Genomic DNA, 12,163 nt, shown 5'->3' with positions numbered 1-12,163 from the left:
GGGAGGATGCACTGTGGCGGCAGCTATGCAGCTTCTGACATGTCTGATCTCTCTAACATCTCTGACATGACAGAAGGGTACACCTGTTCTGCCTGTGATTTATTCCACCTTTCAGAGAAACTGGTCTAGCAATGCTGCCCTATGTTATGTTTTAGTCTGTTTCTGTCTGTCAATATATGGCATAAAATGAACTGCTAGTGGGCAGAATGCCAAACTCTTCTGAAAGGTACTGAAAATATCTCACAAAATAGACACACAGCCCGCTTCGTGCTTCCCTCCATATCCTCTGATTCATGAAGGGTAGACTATTTGAAGGGCTTCACATATGCATGTTAATTTGTGTCACATATCATCTCCCCATTACAAACATCACCAGATGTCGCCGAATTATAGACATTTGGAAAACAATGTGCTGACACAACACCAGCCTACCTACACCATGACACACATATAAACACACACACACACCAGAATACATGCAGGCTACTGCATCGTGAAACTATGAAAAGTAAAACAAATACAATGTGATGTACGTATGATAACCAAAGCGAGGCAAACTATGCAAATACATGAGCAAGAGCAGAGGCACACAATACACTGTACAGTTCCCACAACAACACACAACAAGTTAACATACATGTTCTAGTCCTCACCTATACACAATAGTTAACACACATTGTCAAGTCTCCACATGTGCAAAACACTAGTTTTTAACACAAATTGTCTCGGCACCACATGTGGAAAAGAGTAGTTAACACACATTGTCTAGTCCCCACATGTGCGAAAAACTAGTTAACACACATAGTCTAGTCCCTACATGTGCAATAGAGTGGCTATCACACGTTGCCTAGTCCCCACATTTACACAAGACTAGTTAACACACATTGTCTATTCCCCACTTTTACACAAGGCTAGTTAACCAACTTTGTCTAGTCCCCACATGTGCATAAGACTAACACACATTATCTAGTCCCCACATGGGCAAAAGAGTAGTTATTCCACCTTGTCTAGGCCTACATGACAAGAGAACAGGTTTACTATATTTTTAACAAAAGCTGTTGAACACTTTTAGCATGCAGAATTGTAAGAGTATAAGATAAGATCACTACCAGGTGGTAAATGAGAGCAGGATGGTAATAAATTAATAATTGTTAAAAAATGCTGACACAAGAACGTATAAGAAACAATATCAGTAGTAGAAATATGAAGTTAAAGTCTGAATTCTGTTCTAATCTGGTTGCCGTGTTGCGTCAGACACATTGCTGCTCAGTGCTCACAGACCCACAAGATTGCTTGTCCTGCCTTGGCCCCCCGTAATCTCCTATTGGCTGCTCACTATTTTCCCTAGACCAATGGCGTTAGTTATGCCCCGTTACATCAGCACAACTCGGAATGCAGTAATTTGCTCAATGGAAAAGTCCTCCATAATCATTCTACTGAAGTTTAAGGTCCTCGATAATGAATAGTTAGAAATTTAAAGTATTTGGTGTGACTGGTTAACATATGTTGTTATGTGTTGTCTAAACAGTTGCTCAGTCAGTAAAACTGTTATTATGCATCTCCATCTACTCCCTCTGTCCTCCCTGCAAGTTGTCATTGTCTTACCCCAACCCGAAAGGATCATGGTTCTATCTCCAAGGTCCAGAGTCTACCAGTAGGCATCCTGGAGCAAGATGCCCTACCCCTTTCCTGCTACCTAACGACATGTATCTGAATTAGATTGAAGTGGCTTGGGATGAAAGCTAATGTAAGAAGTAATGTAATTTGGGTGTCAGGGTCTTAGCTGGTCAGCTGACCGAGACAGGCTCCTGCATGACGTCTGGAATCATGTGACCCAGGGTCAGTGCTGGGGCTGCTCGTGAAGAGTTGGGTTTTATAAACCATTGACACTGGACACAATAACAGAATCATACAAAAATCGTCTGGAAAATTCCGGGTGTTGGGGGGCGTGGCATAGCGTCAAACTGCTAATTTAAAATCCGCTCTTTCATATAATTAAACAGTCCATTATTACTGTTTAAAATGCAATTGTATCGATTATCAATATCATTAACATTATATGTGTCATTAGCTCATATATTTGTATTTTAATTGTAATATAATTAAATATGTTTATTTTTATATACAGCTCACCCAAACAAGCAATCACACACGATAAACTTTGCTCTACTTATTCTACAAATACGTGATAGGCTTTTTGTGGAATTATTACTTTTTATAAGCTGCGCGCTGCACTGCTAAACGCTTCTCTGCCCAGTGACGTCAGTTCCAAACGTCTCCCATTGGCCAGCAGGGTTGGCTTTATAAAACCTCCTGACAGACGCGTAGCGAAGAAAAAGCAGCGGTGGTGCTCCGCATGTCGACCGGGAAGAGGTTTCTGTACTACCGGCGTTATGCTTGACTGCAGCCCCCTTTGTTCAAGATAACAGGTCGACAGAAAATAAGGAGGTAATATTGCAGGACACAATCTTCCATCCATCCCTCTTGGAAAAGGATTCGACTCGGAAGTACTGATCCCGGCGGCTCTTGTCTCTACACAACTGTGAGTAGACCTCCACACGACCGGTTGTTGAAGTGGTCTTTTCTTATTGTGTGTCCGACCCGGGTGTCTTCCTGTGTGTAGCCGGTATGTAGCATTTAGTTCAGAAGGAGGTTTTGGTTTTCCGCGCGATTCTACGGACTAGCATTGTTCCAGGCCTCGCTACTCCCCGCTGGCCGGTTGCGATAAGCGAGGGTGGTGGGCAGGTGGGTTGGCGGGGGTGTCACAGACAGACGTTCATGGTCTTAGATTAAGGTGGGTCTGAGAGGCACATGGATCGTTCTGGTGTAGGTGGTATTTATGCTACATGTTTGAAATAATGATGACATAATGTATGCGAATACTGCAGCGGATTTTCCGCTACATGCCATTGCGGCAGCACGTTGCAGTTATCCTCTGTGTAGTACGGTCTACTTTAGTCTCTAAAGTCTGACCCGGGTTAAGGTAGACGGGGAAGGGGTTCCGTGTCAGTGTGTCACCGAACTGACCCCTTGTCGTTGGAAGAATCTTCTAGACGAGATAAATAAACAAAGCGTCTTCCGTTGTTGATAGTCAGGCATAACAACCTTGGCGTCTCAAGGTCTAAAGCAGATACAGTTGCATGTACAAGTGTGCGAGTTATGCTTTGAGTTGACTACGGCGATGTACTGTTATATCAGTCTGTAGTGGCGCATGCGTGTTGATACGTCTGTGTCCCCATTTTACCTGATTCCCCCCTTGGGATACATTACCAAACTTCCACGCCTGAAGAATTTGATCATCATCCTCATAGACTAATAATGATCATATTATGGCATATTATGTATACACTATATAACATATTTCAGCTATGATGTCATGATTTGCGATATGTTATCCTGCCCAAATAAATACTGGAGAACATGCACGTCACTATTACATATGAATGAATGTACCTATTTTTTTCTATTATTACTTGATAAAAGCCACTAACTGAGACGTCTCTTTCAAAATGTAATTTATCTTAACTCAAAAACAGCTTTATTGGTATGGTTACATTTTAAATCGTCAAAGCAGTTAAACAAAGGAAAAATAATAAGTGCTGTTGGAATGTAAAAACGTGAATCTAAAGTACAGTATACAATTATGGTGTATTGGTCTGGATGGGAGTGAGTTAACCAAACCAATCCTCTCCCTTCAGGCAACATGGCTCTGTGTGATAAAGACATTGTTCCTGGCGAGGTTCTCCCTGTGGTTGTTATTGGTAAGCATACAGACACATGCACCACACACAGTATCCAGGGTTTAATGTGGTATTAAAGAACAGTTGGCTTTGTGGTTTAGGTTGCTGATTTATATTACCCACCCAACCGCTATTAACATCAGTAAATGTGCTAAAATACTTCTTGATAAACGTACTAACAAGACAAAATACATCTTGATCATATTTGTATATAGCTGGTGTAAACACGTTTGTTTATAGTATTGCAGTACTTGCTTGGTAGTCGAGCAGGGAGTATAATGGGATGGTCATTACCATGACGTTCCCCTTCTGATCCTGCAACCACAGCATGACTCGGCACTTCCAGCTGACCCACATCTCACTTGCAATCACTCACCCATTCACTCTCTCATATGTAGTTCTTAGGTTTTATTTTACCTGCTCCTCGTATTGTATTACACACAGACAGACACATACAGACTAGGGGTGTAACGGTACCTCGGTTTTGAAGTCACTGGACGGTACGGTTCATAGTTAAGGGGAAAATAAAAAAAACTGCTTGTTTGTCAACAACGGAGAATGGCCGTAGATCAGCATCAATGAAAACACCAATAAAATAGGTTATGGCATTTACATTTCTGAATTCCCAGACGGGTTGAAATAGAGTCGTGAGCTGGGTTTGCACAGCTCGTTTTTTTTTCACAGCAACGGTGATAGTATCACCTGGATGGTGCCTTTTCAAATGTGTTTGCGTGTTAAAGTGCTGTACGTAGACACGGCGAGCCCTCTACGTAGCCGGAGAGCCTGTTGGAGACCCTCTCCGTAGCTTGTATTTCGTATCCGACATCCAGACGGAGAGCTGCTGAGGGGTCTCCGTAGTATACTTTGGTTAAACGGTCCGGGGAAAACAAGCCTTCGCCATATTAACGCCACATTTATGCACCGCGGCCCCCCTCTGTAACCGCACCGAAGTGCCTTCACCGTGATGGTTCAGGACAAATACGAGGAGAGAGAGAGAGAGAGAGAGAGAGAGAGAGAGAGAGAGAGAGAGAGAGAGAGAGAGAGAGAGAGAGAGAGAGAGAGAGAGAGAGAGAGAGAGAGAGAGAGAGAGAGAGAGAGAGAGAGAGAGAGAGAGAGAGAGAGAGAGAGAGAGAGAGAGAGAGAGAGAGAGAGAGAGAGAGAGAGAGAGAGAGAGAGAGAGAGAGAGAGAGAGAGAGAGAGAGAGAGAGAGAGAACTGGAATCACTACTAGAGTAAAAGTGCTACCGTACTTCTTATTAAACATACTTGCAAGTCAATTCAATTTTTTTCGTATAGCCCTTTATCACCATTACAGTCTGAAAGGGATTAACAGGCCAAATATAATGATCAAATTTGACTGTAAACACATTCTATCCTGTGTCAAGTGCAGGACTTTGGTACTACAGTAACTGTTAATCAAGCAGGGAGTATAATGGGCTGGTCATTAAATGACGATCCCCTTCTGATCCTGCAACCACAGCATGACTCGGCACTTCCAAAATTCTTGTTGAAACTTCCCGGTTGTTTTGTTGCAGCTCCATAGCAACTACATGACTTCCCTAGCAACCAGTAACCACAAGCAGTCTAGCAGGAACCAGTGTTTCCCCCAGAACATTTCTTAGTCAAGGTCATGAGGGGTTCGGTGAGGGTTTCAGTTCGTAATAATATATACAACCACCCGATGCCGCCGTTTCAATTCCATTCAAAAAGCTTTTGAACAGTATTACCGATGCATTATTTGACTTTATTTTTTGTACTTGATGGAAGTATGTTTTCTTTCTCTATGAGATTTTTGTAATTTGTTATTGCATAATAAATAAATATTGTTTGGGTTTATGCATCGGTAGTCAAGGCCCTATTGTTGATAAGGCGGCCGCCTTAACCATACAGTGCTGGGGGAAACAATGGGAACCAAGGCCTAAAAAAAAAAAAAAGTTTGGTTCCTGTTAGTTGTCAGTTGAGGTCATGGGTAGGTAGGGAATTTATTTTATTTTTTCCAGCGGCAGCGAATGATAGGTAGGTTGTTTTCATTTAAAAACGAGAAAATTCGCTCATCCTTGTATAGAATTAAGAGGTGCTGTACCAATACGTAATTTGGGTCGCACTTAAATTGACAGGGTCGGTCGGAAACCGGAACCAAACAAAACAATTTTTTAGGCCCAATCATGACCCCTCTCTCTTTGATTGTTGCCTAGGTAACGGTCCGTCTGGGATCTGTCTGTCCTACCTGCTGTCCGGTTACGCCCCCTACCTGCAGAGAGACGCTTGGCACCCTAACCCGCTGCTGAACAGCAAGCTTGGGGAGAACACAAACAAATCTCTACTGGAGCAGGTACACACACACACACACACACACACACACACACACACACACACACACACACACACACACACACACACACACACACACACACACACACACACACACACACACACACACACACACTACGTATGCCTACTGGATTGGGTATTGGCACACAAGTTTCAGACATTTATGTTTGTATTGCTACACCGTCAGTACAGCTTTGTCATTTCCCCCCCAGGACCTGGAGTATCTGTGTGAGGGGTTGGAGGGTCGGTCGACCAATCCCGTGGCTGTGCTCTTCGATTCACTGCTTCTCCCCGACAGCGACTTCGGGTTGGACCATGCGTCTCCATTGTCGTGGCGATACGAGCCAGAGCGTGCTACTCCCCACTTGGTGCTGGGGAGGGGTCCGCCAGGAGGGGCGTGGCATGTAAGTACTCGGGGGCGGGGCTTAGGTAACGCCTGAAACCCTTAGTTAAGGAGGGTCCTTTAGGGTCACTTGGTTAAGGGGGGTTACTTATGGAACTTTAGTTAAAGACCCTTAATAAGGTGCCAATCTCTGAGATTTTTTCTTTTAAATAATTATTTACCTCACTTTCTATCACACAGCCCAATGGGGATTAGCCTAGGGCTATGGAATTCCGTTACATTTGCAGGTTTATGAATGTTATGAAATATAATAAAAGCAAGGCATATTCTACCTATTTTATGAGTGTTTTGTGTGTTTAATGTGACTGTATTTGTGTGTATTTAAATATGTTCTACAGGCCATGGAAGGCTCCATGCTCACTCTTAGCCTGGCTAACTGGATGGAGCTACCTGGACTCAAACTGAAGGAATGGCTGAGAGAGAAACGCAGGTCAGTTTCTCAGTATCTGTCAGTCTCTCCACCTGTCCATCTGTCTGTCTGTGTTTCTTTCTTTTCTTTCTTTAAATTCATTTTAAAGTGCTTTACGGACCGTGGCTACTTAATTAACCTGTGCCAAAGCACACAACAAATGATTAGCAATGGTTTCTCTGCGTTGTCCTTGTTGGTTCGCTATGGTGTTCTTGGTAGTTGCTGGGGTGTTCTTGGTGGTTTCTACAGTGTTTTGGGTGATACATCCCAGGTGTGGGGAAAAAAACACACCTTGAAGCAGAAGGGAAGCGAGCTCCCATCCATGGAAAAAAATAAGAGAAGCGAGGCCCCTTCTGCAAGACATAAAAAGACGTGCAACATTGGTTAATCCGTACAATCTATCGCTTTGTATCCAATGTCAGCAGTTGTTTGCTGACCAGTCTAGATTCTTGAATAAACTTTGCGAGCATTTAATTCCTTTACTGGCCAAGAGTTGTCTCAAGCGGTGGTAAGCAACACAAAGGTTAACTCTTGCTTTGCTTTTACTTCTACCATTTCTTTTCGCAATTGACAGAATAGTCCTCTTGGCAGTGCTACTCTCATCCCTCTTGTTGGACTGAGGGAAGAATGGACGCTGAAGTGACGTTGACCTCTTGTGATACAAAGTGGTTTTACAAGACGTTATGAGATGGTGCTATGTGGGCTAGCTACTAAATTAAATAAATATATCTGCAACACAATATATAGAAATCTTTGACATTACATCAAAACTGTTAGTTCATTTTCAGTAGTTATCTTGAAACATTATACCTTTTTAGTTATCTAAAGTATATAACACATAGTTATTATAAACACCATGGCTAAAAAAATGGAGATGATTAATGACTGTGAGGAGCTTAACATTTGATGTATAGTATGTCTATTGGGTCTAAATATTGTTAGAAGAGAGGCGGTTTATAGATATTGATATTATACGGTGTGTACAATAACAAATCTTGAACACTGGGAGACATCCCAGATGTGTGTATTTAGGATTAATTTTAAGTTTAAATGCATAGTACCATGACTACGTCAGTCTGTTGTATGGTAAGTACTTACATCTTGATCATGTAAGTATTAGGGGCAGTTGAGTTGTGACATTTTTGGAAAGTATAAATAATAGCCAAAGTATAATGGGAGTTGAAAATAGGACTAATAATACGGTTATGAAAAGTAAAAAAAATTACAAGATATAACTAACTGAAGCAATCTAAAAACCTATTGTTATGGGTACTTGTATTGATCTTTAATTTATTCCGTCCTCCTCAGGAACTTGCGGAACGACCGGGCCACCCCGGCAGAGATTGCGTCCTACTACCAACACTACGTTACCCAGATGTCCCTGGGGCAGAGCTTCGCCTGTGGGACCACTGTTACCGCCTTGACCTGGCAGCCCGGACGGGAGGGGGAGGAGCCTTGCTGGAGAGTGACGGGACAGCAGCGGAGTGAGGGGGAGGAGCTGGAAGGTGTGTGTGACTGTGTGACTGTGTGACTGCGTGACTCTGTATGTGTGTGAATTACATTGTTCTTTTACTTTCAACTCCCTCCTAGTTGGCCACACCCTACGGCAGGACGTGCCGTTCTCCATCTCTGCCCAGAACGTCGTCTTGGCAACCGGGACCCACGACATCCCAGCCCGGCTGGAGGTGGAGGGCGAGACTCTGCCCTACGTCTGCCACTCCTTCTGGGAACTGGAGGCCGCCATCTCCCGGGGGGAGCTCAGCCAATCCAGTGACCCAATCCTGGTGGTGGGGGCGGGGCTTACTGCAGCTGACGCAGTATTGGCGGCCCACCACCTGAACACTCCTGTCTATCACGCCTTCAGACGATCTGTCACTGATCCCGGGCTCATCTTCAACCAGCTGCCCAAACTACTCTACCCTGAATACCACAAGGTTAACATAATACATTTCCCAGAATACCACATAGTGGGCGACCTTCATTTCCCAGAATACTAGGTTAGCCAACTATATTACCCAGAATACTACAAGGTATGCAAACGACATAACCCTGAAACCTGGGCTTGTTGGGATACATTTCACTACTTCCCCTGATTTGCATGCCAAGTCAAGTCATTAGTCACGTCACCTTTTTTTATTGATTATTTTGGTTGATATTGGTTGGCACATGTTACACCAAGTCCATTAATGACCTACAAAGCCTCTGGGTAAGGTTTACATATTATTAACCAGATGTATTCTTCCTCAGGTTCACCAGATGATGAGCCAGCAGCAGCACAGCTCCAGCCCCCAGGCTCCGACCACGGCCCTTGGCCCTTCTGGCTCCGCCCCCTACACAGGGTACCTTAGCTTTCCTCGCCACCGCGTGGTCGCCTTCCGTCCTGACAGGAAGTGCGTGCTGGAGTCGGACTCCGGCCAGCGCAGCGTGCTGCAAGTCTCCATGGCACTGGTGCTCATTGGCTCACACCCAAACCTCAGCTTCCTGCCTGAAGGCGGTCGATCACTGAGCCTCGACCCCGACCAGCCAATCAGCTGCCGGCGGAACCCGCTGGAGGTGGACCCCTTCACGCACCAGGTGGTTGGGGCCGAGGGTCCGGGCCTATATGCCATGGGACCCCTGGTGGGGGAGAACTTTGTCCGCTTCCTGAAGGGCGGGGCTCTTGCCATCGCCAGCGACCTGTCCCGGAAACAGAGGGGGGAGGGGAGTGGGGCTGAATTGTCTGAGAGTTGTAGGGACGGACATGTTGAGGACAGACAGACCGAGACCTGTGTCTCCTAGCTCGGACCAAACTCGTGAATTCTCACCTCATTTCCCCAAGATTCCCTTCTCAGTGTGTTTAGAGCTGACCAGTTTCACCAGCAGACGCTTAGTGCTCTGAACTGGTCCCTATCCAACCTGTTTGGTACGGCTGAAAGAGAGAGGGAGAGTTGGCTCGAGAGACTGAGCCAGGGAGAGACCAAGACCCAGAAAGAGAGAGGGAAAACTAAACAGAATTATGTGGTACTTTGTACACATTTATTTTTTCCTATATTTTCTGAAATCAAGGCAAGGCATACTACGTGGTTTTCCATATGCTAGAGGGACTCGAGGGTTAGCTAACTTCTCTGTCAGCTAAGGTAAACAGATAATCTATTGCACTTTAACCTTGTAGACTCTGAACTAGCCGAGGACCGACACGAGAAGAAAAAATAAAACCGAGAGAGGGAGCGAAAAAGAAAAGAGGGGACCTGGAAGCCGGTATATTCTCCACCTTCTTCTGCCAGCTTTGGTTCAAATCCAAAAGTCGATTCATCCATGCATTCATCCATGCATGCATGCATTCATTCATCCATCCATTCGTCCAGCGCCTTGGTGTTGGAGAATGTGTTGTTGAAGAAAGCCATTTAATGACCTTAACCACCTCATGGTTTTACACGTGTCGCGTTTCAAAAGCATGTTTTTAGTATGATTTATATTTTTCTATTCATGTTTGAGGGGTGTGTCAGCTGTCTAAAGCCTATCCTGAGATTTTTATATATATATATATTCAGAATTATAGGGAGTTATTTAAAAGAGAACCTGTATAAAATTACCGGAATAATGTTATTTTGTTAAAAACCCTCAATTGAGCTAGCCCCCTATTTTTAATAATAATAATAATTAATTGCAATGATGATAATAGCGGACCTGTTCCTTTCTGTTGAAACAAAGATATTTGGTTCGGCTATGAGGTATGGTATGTTGCACAGACCAGTTGAAGATCCTGTAACCAATACTATGGAGCCAGGATCTAGACCTCCATCTTGATTTCCCATCTCTAAGATGTTAGAATAACTCTGATCCAGGGCCATTGGTTGACTGGACAGGTCTTTATTTGGTGTATTATATCACCTTATATTCCGAGCCTACTGGGTTAAACAACATATAAAACATCTCACAAGTTGATCTCATGACCATGTATTGATCCTGATGTTTGAGGATCTTGAGTGAATTATGTGCTGAGATGATGTCATTCGTAGCCTTTCTTTTAATTCAGTTATCTGGAAACATTTGGTGCCTTATGGCCAGCATTGGTCGCCACTAAATGTAGTTTTCAGGTGCTTATCTCCCATAATGCATTCGATATGTAAGTGTGTAGAAAATGTAGTTTAGGTAAAGGTTTGGAAGTGTTTTAGACATGCCATTTGTTGTTTAGATTTTAAGTTTGGGTGTTGCAATAGAGAAGTTGAATTAGGTATTGGGATACAAATTACCGAAGTTTAGGTATAAAGTTAGAATGCTTGTTTTAGGTATTAAGTTAGAGATGCTTAGATTTGGTACTAGGTGATTTTAGCGTAGGCAACGGGTTAATACCTGGAGAAAGCAATGTATCATGAGACTCAAGATCAGTAGAGTGATCTGGTGATCCCTTCCAGCCTTTTTAATAAATAATAATTATTCACAATAATGACTCTAATATAGGCTACCCATTAAACTGAACCAGCCAGCAGGAGGCACAAGCGCCGGCTCGCCGAGCGGTCACGTGTCGTGTTTGAGTCCCTACACAGATGCGATTCTAAACCGGCAATTTTTCCATTTGAAACACTACTTCAATGTCTCCCTGCTCTGTTGAAGTTCTCTCATGCTTCTGTTGTAAAGTTGGTTATTTTAAGTAAATAGGGTCAAATCGACGTCCTAAATGCAATACAAACTTTTGTATCATTCTATCTTTTATAAAGACTTTAAAAGACACCTTCTGTTCATGTGTGGTGATTTCTTTGAACATTTGAACGTAGCCTACGTTAATTAACTAATTGCACTTCAATAAAACATTTTTACTAGTACTAGCTAATAATTAATAAACTATGAAAGCTAAATTGCAGCTTTATTGGAACGGAACGGGACTATTAAACCTTTTGCTTTGCCAAGCCGTTTAAACTTTGAAAAAGGAAAAATAACTATCGAAATCCTAAAGTACACGGTCAAGTCGTGCGGATAAAAATGCCTTAGTAACCCGAGGCCGTCATTCCTCGTGACTGCCGCTAGAGGTCAGCCTCTTCTCTTCCCACCAGGGTCGGACGTTGAGTACATAATGCGCTCTACTCTTCTTTATAAACGGATAATGTTCCATGATTATGTAACTGGGTTAGCAGCAGCATACCTACTTGATACCACGTTACCCCAGACTTGAACAACCATGACGAGACTGAATCATGAGAGGAGGGCTGGAGAAATTAAAAAAATATATACTTCCAAGCTCGTTGAGCAATTTTCGGATATTTTTGGACTTTTTATTCGTGATATTCTCTGAACACAATCACTC

The 12,163-nt window shown here is 43.4% G+C and overlaps 1 protein-coding gene across 1 annotated transcript; it reads left to right on the top strand.

The window, feature by feature from the left end:
- The first annotated feature begins 2,309 nt into the window (after positions 1 to 2,309).
- Positions 2,310 to 11,592, top strand: osgn1 (oxidative stress induced growth inhibitor 1). The gene is made up of 8 exons (XM_030373740.1): positions 2,310 to 2,542; positions 3,699 to 3,761; positions 5,935 to 6,071; positions 6,283 to 6,474; positions 6,812 to 6,903; positions 8,191 to 8,387; positions 8,473 to 8,816; positions 9,130 to 11,592. Exons 2-8 carry the CDS (start codon positions 3,704 to 3,706, stop codon positions 9,658 to 9,660), a joined length of 1,551 nt encoding a protein of 516 aa, XP_030229600.1. The 5' UTR covers positions 2,310 to 2,542; positions 3,699 to 3,703; the 3' UTR covers positions 9,661 to 11,592.
- The last annotated feature ends 571 nt before the right edge of the window (positions 11,593 to 12,163 follow it).

Source organism: Gadus morhua, chromosome 13 (assembly GCF_902167405.1).
Source record: "Gadus morhua chromosome 13, gadMor3.0, whole genome shotgun sequence".
Lineage (NCBI taxonomy): Eukaryota > Metazoa > Chordata > Actinopteri > Gadiformes > Gadidae > Gadus > Gadus morhua.
This window is presented reverse-complemented; position numbering and strand designations above follow the sequence as displayed.

Bases quoted from the DNA above. Each gene is read 5' to 3' on its own strand.
- osgn1 (XM_030373740.1), top strand. From the start codon at position 3,704: ATGGCTCTGTGTGATAAAGACATTGTTCCTGGCGAGGTTCTCCCTGTG. The intron at 6,904-8,190 runs GTCAGTTTCTCA...CGTCCTCCTCAG, and splicing joins TGGCTGAGAGAGAAACGCAG to GAACTTGCGGAACGACCGGG. The intron at 8,388-8,472 runs GTGTGTGTGACT...ACTCCCTCCTAG, and splicing joins TGAGGGGGAGGAGCTGGAAG to TTGGCCACACCCTACGGCAG.